General features: G+C 40.3%; 1 protein-coding gene across 1 annotated transcript in view; it reads left to right on the plus strand.

Annotated features, from left to right (window-relative positions):
- LOC126470357 (cytochrome P450 4c3-like) overlaps positions 1 to 16,968 on the plus strand; it is a 188,373-nt gene that overhangs the window by 129,938 nt on the left and 41,467 nt on the right. Inside the window, exons 6-7 of the mRNA XM_050098153.1 lie at positions 3,176 to 3,302; positions 8,252 to 8,315. Of these exons, the coding sequence (XP_049954110.1) occupies positions 3,176 to 3,302; positions 8,252 to 8,315 (191 nt within the window). The remainder of the gene's footprint in view (positions 1 to 3,175; positions 3,303 to 8,251; positions 8,316 to 16,968) is intronic.

Consider the following 16,968-nt stretch of genomic DNA (forward strand, 5'->3'; position numbering starts at 1 on the left):
AACAGTATAGTTCTATGTTGCTCTACATTTGATAATCCTCTTCTACTAAAGTGAGTATTGCAGATTATTGTAAAATATTTTTTTTCGAAATAAACGAACAATAAATAAATAAAATGAACATAGTGGGGCAAAGACATTCAGGGATTGCAAAAGGGAGCACCGATCTACACCTTTAGACTGATATTTTGTCAAAGGATGTACACGGCGTGGAGCACTGATTGTATATACGTTGTTGCAAACATGTCCCACAGCTCAATGAATTTTCATACGTCGTGTTTCACTCACTTACTCGTGGTTTCTATCTCACACACGACACAATTCCTACTTTCTTTAACTTTTTCTCTCTCCTACAGACACACACACAGACTGTAGAACGATTGTCACGAAAAATTTACGAACACGGTCGTCGGGTACTGCAGCACCTAGATGTTCGAAGAACTATCTCATTTTTACATTGTTTGCACAGGTACAATATGTAAATTTGTACAGGATGCGTACAATGCAGTAGTTCGGAGTTGCCCTTACCGAACGTTGCTGGGTGACATCCATTTCTCAGGCACAAGCTAACTCGGCTATAATATTTCTGTGATAGGAAATGGTCCTTCAGCGTGTTTGGAAGCTCTGCAATCTCACAGGAATGTGAGGGAGAGTGAAGTATTGAATCTAGAGCTGGTTCTGATGAGAACGAGAACGTTAAGTACTGTTAAGTTTTTAAAACAAAATTGTTTAAGTCAGTGACAAATAAGGTGAGCCAGTGTAGTCGATCAGACGAAAAAAAAAAAAATAGTATTTACCGCTTTTCCGTAGGTAGCCAAACTAACTGTTCATCGCAAGTGTACCACCCACGAGCGTGCATCACCAACTCCAGCAAGCATGAGTTGGTGTGAAACATCTCCTAGAATTACGCAATAATAACCAAGAATTTAAAATATTGGGCGCTAAGCCTAAGGTCGAGTAGGTTTTGGCGTTTCTTTAAACGCACGCTGAGATGGTGATATTCTTTTACGAATTGTTATTTCTTTAAACGTACGCTGAGATGGTGATATTTTACGAATTGCAGCTGTGTGCTTAGTTCAGGTGAGAAAGCCACATAAGTCGTAATTTACACATCTGATGGCTGTTCTCAGTTTTATTTGGTTGGTTGGTTGATTCGGGGAAGGGAACCAAACAGCGAGGTTATCGGCCCCATCGGGTATCGAAGGATGGGGAAGGAAGTTGGCCGTGCCCTTTCAAAGGAAAAGGAACCATCCCGGAATTTGCCAGAAGCGATTTAGGAAAATCACGCGAAAATTAAATCAGGATGGCCGGGCGTGGGTTTGAATCGTCGTCCTCCCGAATGCGAGCCTAGTGAACCAACCACTGCGCTACCTCGCTCGGCAGTTTTATTTGTGTTGCATCTAGGTGCAGAGGAAGGTCACCAATGTATAAGTAATCTGACAATGGAGCAGAATAGTTGACACGTTGTTAACGTACAGCTACATCAATATTGGAGCGTATACTTGCGATATATAGGCTATGAACAAAAGAATTTTATAACAACTGGAGGATAGCTGAATCTGAAGAGTTAGGGAAACAGAATGTCAAAGTCAGAAGCGTCGCATGCTTTTAAAATTTTAGAAAGCATTCTGTAATTGGAGGACATCGATCGGTTTGAAATGCTAAAAATCAAATAAAACCGTCTCGATCACGTTTTCAGATTTTTTATTTACTAGCAACCGATTTCGGCCTTTTCCTCAGACCATCTTCAGGCTTTTTACCGCCATTATGGTTGCTGGTGGTGGCAGACGGAGCGAGATCTGTAGAAGTACGGTTGTCACTCAGTGACAACCCTACTTCTACAGATCTCGCTCCGTCTCTCACCACCAGCAGCCATAATGGCGATGAAAAGCCTGAAGATGGCCTGTTTTTATTTGATTTGTATCACAAGCTTTCCTGAGATCTACAAGTAAAACGCGCGGAATTGTGTAGCTAATTTCAAATTGTCCGTCATTTTATCACTGATCGATATACAGGGCGGTTATAATTAAACTTTCGCTACTTGAGCCAGTGCAGGCGGAAAATTATTTACCGTATTGGTACCCAACTTTATAGGAATGATGTTCAAACTGTGGGCTGCAGGATTTGCGTTATTAGTTTTGTTAGTGTCATGACTAACCGTTAGGTGCAGGTGCTGGTGCGGTGACGTAGTGCTGAAACACATGCATTAGTGTGCAATAGAGTTGTAGACAGTCAGCATGGGTCTGGACAAGGTGAGCAGATATTTACTCGTAAAACTGTTTTATCAAAACAATAGCAGTAGCTCTGCTACTCTTCACAAGTATCGGCGCAGCGAAGGAATACAGACAGATCCTATTTCTGCATCGAGGTTGAAGAACATGATTTGGAAGTTCGAATTACCTGGCAATTTGGGAATTGCTCGTGGGAGAGGCGGACGGTTAGTTGCGCCAAAAATTGTTGACGCAGTTACTGTTGCCATGTCTGAGAATCCTGGACGCAATGTGCTATCTTCAAGCAGTGCACGAGCTGCGTCACGACATTTGAACATTCCAAGTTCCACTGTTCGAAAAGTGCTGCGAATAGCTGTGAAATGATGTCTCTAATGCAGTTCCAGGGTATTGTTGGTGCAGTTGACCGTCACACTGAGCAAAGTTTGTAGCCTGGAACGTAAAAAAGGTACGCAATTAACAAATTTACCATCTCATGTGGAAATTAAAATGGGTTTCTTTCAATGATGTATTCATTACTTCTCTTCTGCATGCTCTTCCAAATGTTTCTGCACAGTTTAATCGTCCTACGATCTTGGTGGCTGTCTCACGTAGCGAAAGTTAAATTATAGCCATTCTGTATATCATCATTTCTTACCACTTTGTCTCTGAAAAGAATGAGGAGAAACTCCTATTGCTAGCGCTGCAACTAGCTTCTGCACTGCACTTCACACTGATTTGTTTGACGTAAATTGCTGTAGATATGAATGAATGTAACTAAGAGAGGGTACATCTTATTTCCAATTCTATATGTGTCTTCTAGAAAATCAATGTTTAGGGCACACATGTGCTTCCCATATGACATTGCCTGTAATTGAACGCTGTCTTTTATCTTTAGTCACTTAAAACCAAATAATAAATAATATTACAGAGTATACAACTCGTTTATCTCTGATATTCCTCTTCCACAGAATGAGTGAGCTGTTCCTGTACCGTCAGCTTCGATTCTGGGTGCACATGCCTCTGACGTTCAGACTCTGTCCCGTATATCACGAACAGAATCACGTGTTAAACATATTACACGGTTTCACAGAACGGGTAAGCAAAGCTTGTTACTTGACTTAGTAGCGTACACTGACAAGTAAAGTGTCGAAATATTTTATTTTTCTTTGTTCTATGTGTGGTGTAGTTGTAAGTTTGCGTTTCATGGCTCTTGCATTTGTTAGTGAGTTAAATATTCCAAATATGGTACTGTGTTTAACGAGTCGTTTCTACAACAGTTAGACACCTCTCACTTATGTTTTTCACAGCCTGGCTCATGATAGGACGCTATATACGTAATTATTTACTACAGTTAAGGACCCATCTATCGTAAAAAAAACCGACTTCAGTCTCAGTTTAAATATATTTGCGTTATTCACCAAATATTTTGTTTCGCTCGGTAGGTGGTCAGAACCAGATTCATTAGAGAACAATTAAGATCTATTTTCATTTAATAATAACAGATATTCCAACTTCATACTTTCATGCGTAAAAGAATTTTATTGTAATTAGTCTGCGGGGAATAAAATAAATATCCATTAGCATAGCATAGTGGAAAATTGCAACATCTGTAGCTTTATCGCATAAGTAATAATAATAATAAGAAGAAGAAGGAGAAGAATAGGCATCCGGTATGTTCTGCCAGTCGTAAAAGGCGACGAAAAGAACAAACCACTAACAGGGCTAACCCGCCTTTTAGTGTGATTAGTTGGTTCAGGACAGAACTAATGAAGCCTCGGACAAGCGCTATCATGGTCGGGGACGACGCTTGAACCCTATGCCCGTCAACAATGGTAACGTCACTACTAGCCACACGGAAAATGATTTAAATCCAAATAGAGGTGTTTTGCAGGATATGCTTCCTGCAACCACTCTAGAAGGAAAACAAAGACAGAGGATGAGATGGTCAGATGAAGTTAACCGACACCTCATGTTCTGTTATTACCAAGTAACAAATTTAGGAACCAACACAACTGGATACAGATCACAAATATACACAACATTTATTACCAGATACCCAGAATTAAAATTTTCAACAGAACAACGACTAGCTGATCAGATCCGTGTAATAATCAAAAATAACAGGATACCCCAGTCAGAATTAGAAAACATCAAACAACAAGTACAACACATAGTGGAACAAAATAATGTGCAATCAGAAGAAGAAGAAAATACAGTAATGGACTCAAACACCCCAGAGCAAACAAACAAAGAACAACACGCATCAATTAAACAATCAGTGGAAAACGAAATCTTAAGACAGCCACCAGAACAAGCACAAATAGAACACGAAGTGACACACATGTTAGATATAGAAGAAAAATTTCAGCTGACATATATAGAATACAAAGACACAAATACAGACATTAGACCATTCTTGCATAGACCACCAAATAACACACAAGTCGAAACAACAATAACAACTATCAACACAATCATACACAACAACATAAATGAAAATACAACTATGGAAGAGTTAAAACTACTGGTTTATATAGGAGCACGCACTACACTAAATATACACACAAGGCAGAGATCAGAACCAACCAACACACAGAAGAAACCCACAAAACCAGCATGGCAACACAGGATACAGATCAGAATAGAAAAACTGAGAAAATACATCGGACAGCTAACACAATTTATAAGAAATGAAATATCAGACAAAAAACGAAAAAGGTTAGGGAAAATCTCACAACAAGAAGCGATAGAGCAATTAGATGAAAAGAAGCAGAAATTACAAGCATTGGCCAAACGACTTAGAAGATACAAAGAAAAGTGAAAATAGAAGGAAACAAAACCACACATTCAACACAAACCAAAAGAAATTTTATCAGACAATAGATAACACACACATTAAAATAGACAATCCACCAAACATAACAGACATGGAACACTTCTGGAGCAACATATGGTCAAACCTGGTACAACATAACAGACATGCACGGTGGCTGCAAGCAGAAACAGACACATACAAGATGATACCACAAATGCCTGAAGTGATAATTTTGCAACATGAAGTCACCCGAGCAATTAATTCTACGTACAATTGGAGAGCCCCTGGAAAAGATAAAATAGTAAATTTCTGGCTAAAGAACTTCACCTCAACAGATTTACATCTAACTACATTATTTAACAGTTACATTACAGACCCATACACAGTCCCTGATACACTTACACAAGGAATAACTTATCTGAAACCTAAAGATCAAGCAGACCCAGCAAACCCAGCAAAATATCGCCCCATAACATGCCTACCTACAATATACAAAATATTAACTTCAGTCATTACACAGAAATTAATGACACATACAACACAGAACAAAATTATAAATGAAGAACAAAAAGGCTGTTGCGAAGGAGCACGAGGATGTGAAGAGCAACTGATAATAGATGCAGAGGTGACATATCAAGCTAAAAGTAAACAAAGGTCGCTATACTACGTATACATCGATTACCAAAAAGCTTTTGATAGTGTACCCCACTCATGGTTACTACAGATATTGGAAATATACAAAGTAGATCCTAAATTGGTACAGTTCCTAAACATAGTAATGAAAAATTGGAAAACCACAATTAATATCCAAACAAATTCAAATAATATCACATCACAGCCAATACAGATTAAGCGTGGAATATACCAAGGAGACTCATTAAGTCCTTTCTGGTTCTGCCTTGCTCTGAACCCACTATCCAACATGCTAAATAATACAAATTATGGATATAATATTACTGGAACATACCAACACAAAATCACACATTTGCTATACATGGATGATCTAAAACTACTGGCAGCAACAAATCAACAACTCAACCTATTACTAAAGATAACAGAAGTATTCAGCAATGATATAAATATGGCTTTCGGAACAGACAAATGTAAGAAAAGTAGCATAGTCAAGGGAAAACACACTAAACAAGAAGATTACTTATTGGATAACCACAGCGACTGTATAGAAACGATGCAAAAAACAGATACCTATAAATATCTAGGATACAGGCAAAAAATAGGAATAGATAATACAAATATTAAAGAAGAACTAAAAGAAAAATGTAGACAAAGACAAACAAAAATACTGAAAACAGAAACGAGATAAAAGCTATGAATACTTATGCTATGCCAATATTGACCTCTTCATTTGCAGTAGTGAAATGGAGTAACACAGAACTAGAAGCACTCAATACACTTACACGATCTCAATGCCACAAATATAGAATACATCACATACATTCAACAACAGAAAGATTCACATTAAGCAGAAAGGCAGGAGGAAGAGGATTTATCGACATAAAAAACCTACATTATGGACAGGTAGACAATTTAAGAAAATTCTTTCTAGAACGAGCAGAAACTAGCAAAATACACAAAGAAATCACTCATATAAATACATCGCCTACACCATTGCAATTTCATAACCACTTCTACAACCCTTTAGATCACATAACATCAACAAATACGAAGAAAGTAAATTGTAAAAAGGAAACACTACATGGCAAGCACCCGTATCATCTAACACAGCCACACATCGATCAAGACGCATCCAACACATGGCTAAGAAAGAAAAGGCAATATATACAGTGAGACGGAAGGATTCATGATTGCAATACAGGATCAAACAATAAACACCAGATATTACAGCAAGCATATTATTAAAGATCCCAATACCACAACAGATAAATGCAGACTTTGCAAACAGCAAATAGAAACAGTAGATCACATCACAAGCGGATATACACTACTAGCAAATACAGAATACACCAGAAGACATGACAATGTAGCAAAAATAATACATCAACAACTTGCCATACAACATAAACTAATAAAACTACACGTTCCCACACACAAGTATGCACCACAAAATGTACTGGAGAATGATGAATACAAATTATACTGGAACAGGACCATTATAACAGATAAAACAACTCCACATAACAAACCTGACATCATACTCACCAATAAAAAGAAGAAATTAACATAACTAATCGAAATATCCATACCCAATACAACAAATGTACAGAAGAAAACAGTAGAAAAAATTGAAAAATACATCCAACTGGTTGAGGAAGTCAAGGACATATGGCATCAGGATAAAGTTGACATTATACCAATTATACTATCAACTACAGGAGTCATACCACACAATATCCACCACTACATCAACGCAATACAGCTACATCCATACGTATACATACAACTACAGATATCTGTAATTATTGATACATGTTCAATTACCCGAAAGTTCCTAAATGCAGTGACCTTTCTTCCCGATCAGCATCACCTACGGCTGTGCGGCCTTGGTCAGACTGATGGCACCATATCACTACGGCTGGAGGCGACATTGCATTTGGTCCATATATTACCAAAATTTCACGGTGAAACTGAATATAATTTAGACGTTTTGTTCACAAGAACTATCGCGGGTACTCCAATTTTGGTGTTATGTTTCCAGTTGCTACGCCATTTCGCTGCCACACTGTGATGTAGGTCTGTGTCTGCAGGAAACCTTCAACATGTTCTCTCTTCTGGCAACGTGCCACTCTAGTTGTGCAATGGTCCTAGCGTGGGTTAGATACGTGTATCTTACTTTTTAAAGTCTCCTCGTATTTTCATTCAAATCTGGTGAATGTAGCTTTAGAAACTCTCGTTTCTTTATGAACTGCACGTAAGTGTCAACGGTAATTATCTAATAACTTTGCAGTCCATTCGGTTTACTTCGATATTCAGCTTCTTTCTGCTAACTGGCTGAAAGAAAACCACTAAGATGATGAAAATATACTGTCTTCTGCATTTTCCATTAAGATGTTTCAGTGCTATTGGAAAATAATAAGTAATTCCTTTCTGTCTCCTACTGCAGAACGAAATAGGAGGTAGATACCTAAGCCAAAATTTCATTTTTCATCGCTAAGCTTTTCTGTTGTTCAGCACAGTAACTGGTGTGTTTGCAGTTAATTTGATGCATTAGAAAACATTTTGAATTATAATGCAATTTTATTGTTCTTTTCAGATAATAAAAGAGCGTAAAGAGGAATTTAGGTCAAGAAATGCTAATGAAAGGAAAAATCTGAAATGTAAGTTATTTTTCTTATTAGTTTATTGTTACTATATTTTTCTTGGTCCATTTGTCATAACTGGGTACCTCATACTGTAAATAGCATGCACGTATCGATAAAACTATTTCGACTTTTAGAGCGCGTCATATTATAAAGAGAACGAACGTTTCAGCCATTATGAAAGTGAGATTGGTTAGGGACTGCAATAAAGAACTTTATAGAAACTGACTCTGACTGTGAAAGCCTGCACACATGAAACATAGAAGTAATCAAATAAAGAACAAAAAATGTAAAAAATGCTTGGTCTTCGTGCGAAATGAGTAAGATCAGAAAACTTTCATATTAGATTTCATGCGTCAGTCACAATTTATTTGGAAAGTGAGATTTCTGCCACAGAGACTCACATTTCTAGCTGAAACGTAGTAAATCCATTAATTCGTACCCATATACGTGTATTGCAGGCGCAGTTTTGACAACACTAACTTTGAAAGACTAGGTCCAAAAACTTTGTATACATCATCGCTAGACTAGCAACACAAGTACTATCCAGAAGTTAACACTGGGTACCTAAGACAACATTACATTTTATTTAAATCCGAAACATAAGTTTTCATGATGCATGACTTCGACCTGTTACAGTGTTGTCATAAAAAACATTTACTATTGATCGAAATAGCACTAGCAAAAGTTAGAGGACAGTTTATACCGAAAGTGTGGAGTGCAGTTGCCCTGCCCTTTACCTGTGACAACTCTTCTCAAGATGTCGGGAGGGAGGACTGAGGTTTCACGGAAGACGAATTACACTGACGTGGAAAACTTAAAGAAGAAAGTAACTTTCGCATGAAAGTAACAAAGCTCGATGTAACTTGGACCGTACGCAGAAAGAACATTTATGGTATAGAGCGGAAGATAAGTGAATGAAATGCGCAAGGAGACAATCAGAATTGCCCCTTTAGTTCAAAGACAGTAAATACACTGAAGTCAGCACGATTTATGATGGTTCCCAGGACAGTATAAAAGGGGAGACATGGTTCTTTATATAGTGTGTGATCACCACGGATAATAGTGCACGCTCTGAAACGTGCTCCCATGCTAGCCTCAGGGTTGGGTAGGAGTTCATGTGGTAGGGCATTCCATTCCTCCACCAGCGAGATAGACAACTGCTGGTTGATCGTTGGTGCATTTGGATGTGCTGCAGTACGTCTAACCACCGCATCCCTCACGTGCTCGATGCGATTTAAGTCGGGGGTACGGGCAGGCCAGTCAATTCGCCGAATGTCCTCTAGTTGAAAGAGCTCCCCCACGCGCGCTGTTCGATGCGGTCGCGCACTGTCATCCATAACAATGAAATCAGGACTGAATGCACCCACGAAACGACACACATCGGAAATGAGTATAGCACCACAATAACGTTGACTGGTGAGTGTACCGTATTCAAAGATGTCGAGATCCGTACGCCCATGTAACCGTATGCCTCCCCATGCCATATTACCTGAACCACCAAACCGACCATGTTCGGCGATACTGAACGTATTCTCATGTGGGGGGAGGCGGGGACATGTAATACACCCAGGAACATTGCGAACATGGTCGTTTTGGTGGTCTAGGTGTTATGGTGTGGGGAGGTATAATACCGCATGGACGTACTGACCTCCAAATCTTTGAACACGGTACACGTCTAAGTCAATGTTATTGTGACACTGTACTCATTCCCCAGGTGATCCTTTTCCGTGGTGCATTCAGAACTGATTTCATTGTTATGGACGGCAATGCGAGACCACATAGAGCAGGGCAGGTGGAGGAGCTCTTGGAGAGAGAGAGGATGTTCGGTGAATGAACTGGCCTGGCAGTTCCCCACTTAAATCCCATCGAGGACTTGTAGTGTGCGCTGTGGAGACGTATTTCAGCACTTTCACATCCACCATCATCCATCCAGCAGCTGTCAACTGTGCTGGTGGAGGAATGGAACGCCCTACAACAGGAACTCCATACGAACCCTGTGGCCAGCATGGGTGCACGTTGCTGAGTATGAACTGTTATCCGTGGTGATCACACACCGCTTTTGTAATGTCCAGGGGACCATCGTAAATTGCGGAAACTTCATTGTACGAGGGTCACTCGAAAAGAAATGCATACTATTTTTGTGAAAATACAGTTTTCATTCTGCATGTGTGAAAGTTTTACAATGTGTAGATACATCCTTCCCGCTTGTTTTCAAACTTAGTTCAACCTGTTCCCGTGAGTGGCGCCGTCACAGCATGTCTTCAAGATGGCTGATACACTTGATGTTCGTCAGGAGCAACGTGTTGTCATAGAATTCCTGTGCTTTGAAAACGAGACAGTGGGAAACATCCACAACAGGTGGAAAAAGGTGTACAGAGATGTTGCTGTCGATCGCAGTACAGTTAGTCGGTGGGCAAGCAGGTTACGTGATGAAAGCGGGCACACACTCCAGACAATGTGCAGAGAGTTAACGAATTGGTGACTGCTGACAGACGCATCACAGTGAACGAACTGTCACGCTACGTTGGGATGGGGGAAGGAAGTGTTTGCAGAATACTAAAAGAGTTGGCGTTAAAGAAGGTTTGTGCCAGGTGGGTTCCCAGGATGTTGACAGTGGCTCACAAAGAAACAAGAAAAACGGTATGCAGCGAACTTTTGGAGCAGTACGAGAATGGTGGAGATGAATTTCTTGGAAGAATTGTGACAGGTGATGAAACATGGTTCCATCATTTTTCACCAGAGTCGAAGAGGCAATCAATGGAGTGGCATCATGCAAATTCATCCAAGAAAAACAAATTCAAAACCACACCTTCTGCTGGAAAAGTTATGGCTATGGTGTTTTTCGATTCCGAAGGACTCTTGCTTGTGGACATCATGCCAAGTGGAACCACCATAAATTCTGATGCATATGTGACGACACTTACGAAACTTCAAGCTCCACTGAGTCGTGTTCGACCACATCGGCAAAAGCAGGATGTTTTGCTGTTGCACGACAATGCACGGCCACATGTCGGTCAAAAAACCATGGAAGCGATCACAAAACTCGGATTGACACCACTGAAACATCCACCTTACAGTCGTGACATGGGTCCATGTGACTATCATCTCTTTGGGAAACTGAAATACTCTCTTCGCGGAACAAGGTTTGAAGGTGATGATTCCCTTGTGCATGCTGCCAAACAGTGTCTCCAACAGGTTGGTCCACAATTTTACCGTGCGGGTATACAGGCGCTGGTTCCAAGATGGCGTAAGGCAGTTGAGAGGGATGGAAATTATGTGGAGAAATGAAAATATTGTTCCTAAAGGATGTATCTACACACTGTAAAACTTTCAAACATGTAGCATAAAAGATGTGCATTTCTTTTGGAGTGACCCTCGTAGTTATTGTCTTTGAATAAAAGTGTCATTTCTGTTCGTCTTATTGCGTATGTGTTCCAGTGACTATCTGAACTGTACAGTAGCAGTTCTTTCTATGTATTGTCCAAGTTTCACCAAGCTTTGTTAATCTGCAGTAACACGTCACGCCAAAGTTGCTTTCGTCCTTAAGTTTTGCACACCAATGTGTTTCGCCATTTTACAAACAGTGTGCAACCTTTGTGACGAAACGTAAAACAAGTGTTGCAAAAAAGAGGAAATCTCTTTCAGTCGTGTGGCACCAGAATAAGTTTTAGTCACTTGGTTGATTTAAACTGGCGACCGCTGATAATTTTTCCACGTTTCTCCAACTTTATTAAAAACCATATAAACTCACGAGTATCTGATTTACTGATAATCACACCTTACAAAAATTAATCGTCCCGTTGATTCTTCACGCTAATACAGTGCGTTCACCGCCTCTAGCATTGATAACGGACTAAATTTAGTGAGGAAGAGCGTCCGCATGTTTCTTCAGGTATGCCATATCCAGATGCAGCCACTTATTGATGAGTAGATCTCATAAAGCTATCACATTTCGGGGAAGCTGACTGCTGCACTTCGCCCGTTATTCCAAATAGTCCTGGACGTTTTCTGTGAGATTAAGATCGGGTGATTAAGCGGGGCAGTCGAGGTGCAGTAGGATGCCTGAGTGTACGTCGAAACAGGAACGTATGAGTGCAGCCCTGTGAACACGGTTGTTGTCATTGTGGAAGACGGGAATGTCCACAGCAGACTCATTATGAAGACGAAGAAGAAATGGCATCACTCGGTCACCAAGAATATTATTTTAACATAACACGGATCCAGTGATCATAAGGCCGTTATAGCAGAGGCTGTAAATAGAAATGAAAAGAAACGTAGGAAAATATTGCTGTTTAGTAAGTACCAAACAAATTTCAGATTAACTGAGTGGTCAACATGAAACATTCATCTCTGAGACTGAAAATGTTCAGAATAAATGGACAAAGTTTACGAGCATTGTACAATAAACCTTAGGCAGGTATGTGGCGAGCAAAGTTGTGAGGGATGAGAAAGACCCATCGTGGCTTAACAGCCGTGTTAGGAAGCTGTTCTGAAAGCAAACTAGGCTTCATTGTCGATTTATACGTCACCAAAGCCTCACAGACGAACTAAACTCGAACGAAGCTAAGCTTCCCTTCCGTGAAAAGTTTCAACGAATTCGGAAGTCAAATTCTATCTACCGATATGACAGAAAATCCTCTGTAGCTTTAGCCTCATGTTAAATTAGCAAACAGATCAAAAACATCTGTCCAGACACTCTGTGTCCATAAAGTGTCAACAATGGCACTGAAATGGAGGACGACGGAGAGAAGACGAAATACTAAATTTCTTTTTCCAAAGTAGTTTCACTGAGAAAGGCTGTACTGTGGTTCCCCCTTAAAATAGTTGAACGACATCAAAACGTAAGGTCTCTAATTTATGGCGGTATAGAAAATCACCTGAAATAGTTTAACAGAAGGAAAGCGAATGAACCTCATGGGAAACCTACACGATTGTACGTAGGGTATGTGAAACAACTTGCTCCTTTTCTAGCGCTAATGCTCCTTAGTGAAGCATTGCCAGTGACTGGAAAAATGTGAAGGTCATTCCCGCTTTTTGAAAGCCTACGTCGCAGACGTCAGTCTGCCACCCCGAGGGAGGGGTGCAGTGGTTAACACAATGGGCTCGCATCCCGGAGGATGATACATTGCGTTCGCGTCTGACTATCCTGATTTAGAGTTTCCGTGATTGCTCTCAATCACTCCAGGCGAATGCCGAGATGATTCCTTTGAAAAGGGCACTGCCGATTTCCTTCCCCATCCTTGAACAATATCATAATGTTGAGTTCTATTAAAAAATCTAAAATTTTATGTTCAAATATTATATGTTATTTTCATATACACCAATTCATTTACGACGCTGTACCTAGATAACAGACTAAAAGAAAATAAGAAATAAAGAAATAGTCGTAAACACTTTGCCAGAGGAATTCATGAGCAAGCAGGGCCGTTATCTTTAATGTCGTGCCTCGCGAGACTGATGACTTCAGAACATAAAAGCAACTGGCTTGATGTTTCGTTGTCGTTGGATTTATAGCGCTCTGGTGGGTATCTGCAACGAACGTGTCACATGTTTGCGGCGTCGTTCTCGCGTCGCCAGAGTATTGAATCTCTTCGACAGCAGGATGGTCTTTGACCTGCTGTAAAAGAAGATAAGTAGCGACACTAAACATATACCAAAATAATCGAGGGAGGAATTCCTTGTGTTTCAAACAAGGAAGTTCAGAGATACAGTTTCAACTTTTGTCACAACGTGCAAATTTTGACGGATAATCGTAAGTCAACGGAAACGTAGACGCACATTGCAAAGGGGCACATGTGCCGTGACGTATTTCAGCAGCGAATCTAAAGCTAGACTGCACAGTTTTTCTGTGATTCGCACAATAGAGCACTACTTGTGAATTATTACTGCTCGACTTTTCTAACGGTTATGGTTATCATTTTGCAATCAAGTACACAAAATTTGTAATTTGTCAGAGGCACATGACACATGATCTTACCACTCTTAAAGGTGCGTTGTTTTGCTCAGGTCGCTGAAGACGTTTGGACGAAATATATCCCAAGTCTTTCCTCAGAACGCGGGCACAGCCACTAAGACCACGACTGCAAAAATTCCAGATCGCTGAAGTCAAATTATACCGGAGAAAACAAGAAGAAGAACAATTATTTCGTCCTTTTGCGAGATATAATGTGCACAGAAACAAAAGGAAAACGTCGACAACGCTTGGGACTACAAACCAATCATTTTTCATGAGGGAACACATGTCCAAAAATACATAGTTTAGGATCTGCGGATCATCGACGTTTGAGAATGGTGGTGTCAAAGTTTCTTCTGATTTTACTTGGTATCTGAATTAGCCGCCCCCCCCCCCCATGCCAGACAAACGTGTGGTTCCTGAAGAGGGGCAGCAGCCTTTTCAGTAGCTGCTGGAGCAACAGTCTGGATGATTGACTGATCTGGCCCTGTAACACTAATCAAAACGGCCTTGCTGTTTTGGTACTGCGAACGGCTGAAAGCAAGGGGAAACTACAGCCGTAATTTTTTCCGAGGGCATGCAGCTTTACTCTATGATTAAATGATGATGGCGTCCTCTTGGGTAAAATATTCCAGAGGTAAAATAGTCCCCCATTCGGATCTCCGGGCGGGGACTACTCAAGAGGACATCGTTATCGGGAGAAAGAAAACTGGCGTTCTACGGATCAGAGCGTGGAATGTCAGATCCCTTAATCGGGCAGGTCGGTTAGAAAATTTAAAAACGGAAATGGATAGGTTAAAGTTAGATATAGTGGGAATTAGTGAAGTTCGGTGGCAGGAGGAACAAGACTTTTGGTCAGGTGAGTACAGGGTTATAAATACAAAATGAAATAGGGGTAATGCAGAAGTATGTTTAATAATGAATAAAAAAGTAGGAATGTGGGTAAGCTACTACCAACAGCATAGTGAACTCATTACTGTGGCCAAGATAGACACGAAGGCCACGCCTACTACAGTAGTACAAGTTTATAGGCCAACTAGCTCTGCAGATGATGAAGAAATTGATGAAATGTATGACGAGATAAAAGAAATTATTGAGGTAGTGAAGGGAGACGAAAATTTAATAGTCATGGGTGACAGGAATTCGACAGTAGGAAAAGGAAGAGAAGGAAACGTAGTAGGTGAATATGGATTGGTGCTAAGAAATGAAAGAGGAAGCCACATGGTAGAATTTTGCACAGAGCATGACTTCATCATAGCTAACACTTGGTTAAAAAATCATGAAAGAAGGTTGTATACATGGAAGAACCCTGGAGATACTAAAAGGTTTCAGATAGATTATATAATGGTAAGACAGAGATTTAGGAACCAGATTTTAAATTGTAAGACATTTCCAGGGGCAGATGTGGACTCTGACCACACTCTATTGGTTATGAACTGTAGATTAAAACTGAAGAAACTGCAAAAAGGTGGGAATTTAAGGAGATGGGACCTGGATAAACTGACTAAACCAAAGGTTGTGCAGAGTTTCAGGGAGAGCATAAGGGAACAATTGACAGGAATGGGGGAAAGAAATACAGTAGAAGAAGAATGGGTAGCTTTGAGGAATGAAATAGTGAAGGCAGCAGAGGATCAAGTAGGTAAAAAGACGAGGGCTAGTAGAAATCCTTGGGTAACAGAAGAGATACTGAATTTGATTGATGAAAGGAGAAAATACAAAAATGCAGCAAGTGAAGCAGGCAAAAAGGAATACTAACGTCTCAAAAATGAGATCGACAGGAAGTGCAGAATGGCCAAGCAGGGATGGCTAGAGGCCAAACGTAAGGATGTAGAGGCTTATCACATGAGGGGTAAGATAGATACTGACTACGGGAAAATTAACCCAGTTCTGGGGAAACCCAGTTCTAATCAAAGAAGGGAAAGCAGAAAGGTGGAAGGAGTATATAGAGGGTCTATACAGGGGCGATGTTCTTGGGGACAATATTATGGAAATAGAAGAGGAGGTAGATGAAGATGAAATGGAAGATATGATACTGCGTGAAGAGTTTGACAGAGCACTGAAAGACCTAAGCCGAAACAAGGCCCCGGCAGTAGACAACATTCCATTAGAACTACTGACAGGCTTGGGAGAACCAGTCCTGACAAAACTCTACCATCTGGTGAGCAAGATGTATGAGACATGCGAAATTCCCTCAGACTTCAAGAACAATATAATAATTCCAATCCCAAAGAAAGCAGGTGCTGACAGATGTGAAAATTACCGAACTATCAGTTTACTAAGCCACAGCTGCAAAATACTAACGCGAATTCTTTACAGACGAATGGAAAAACTGGTAGAAGCCGACCTCGGGGAAGATCAGTTTGGGTTTCGTAGAAATGTTGGAACACGTGAGGCAATACTAACCCTACGACTTATCTTAGAAGAAAGATTAAGGAAAGGCAAACATACGTTTCTAGCATTTGTAGACTTAGAGAAAGCTTTTGACAATGTTGACTGGAATACTTTCTTTCAAATTATGAAGGTGGCAGGGGTAAAATACAGGGAGCGAAAAGCTATTTACAATTTGTACAGAAACCAGATGGCAGTTATAAGAGTCGAGGGACATGAAAGGGAAGCAGTGGTTGGGAAGGGAGTGAGACAGGTTTGTAGCCTCTCCCCGATGCTATTCAATCTGTATATTGAGCAAGCAGTAAAGGAAACGAAAGAAAAGTTCGG

The sequence above is a fragment of the Schistocerca serialis genome, chromosome 3 (genome assembly GCF_023864345.2).
Source record: "Schistocerca serialis cubense isolate TAMUIC-IGC-003099 chromosome 3, iqSchSeri2.2, whole genome shotgun sequence".
Classification (NCBI taxonomy): Eukaryota; Metazoa; Arthropoda; class Insecta; order Orthoptera; family Acrididae; genus Schistocerca; species Schistocerca serialis.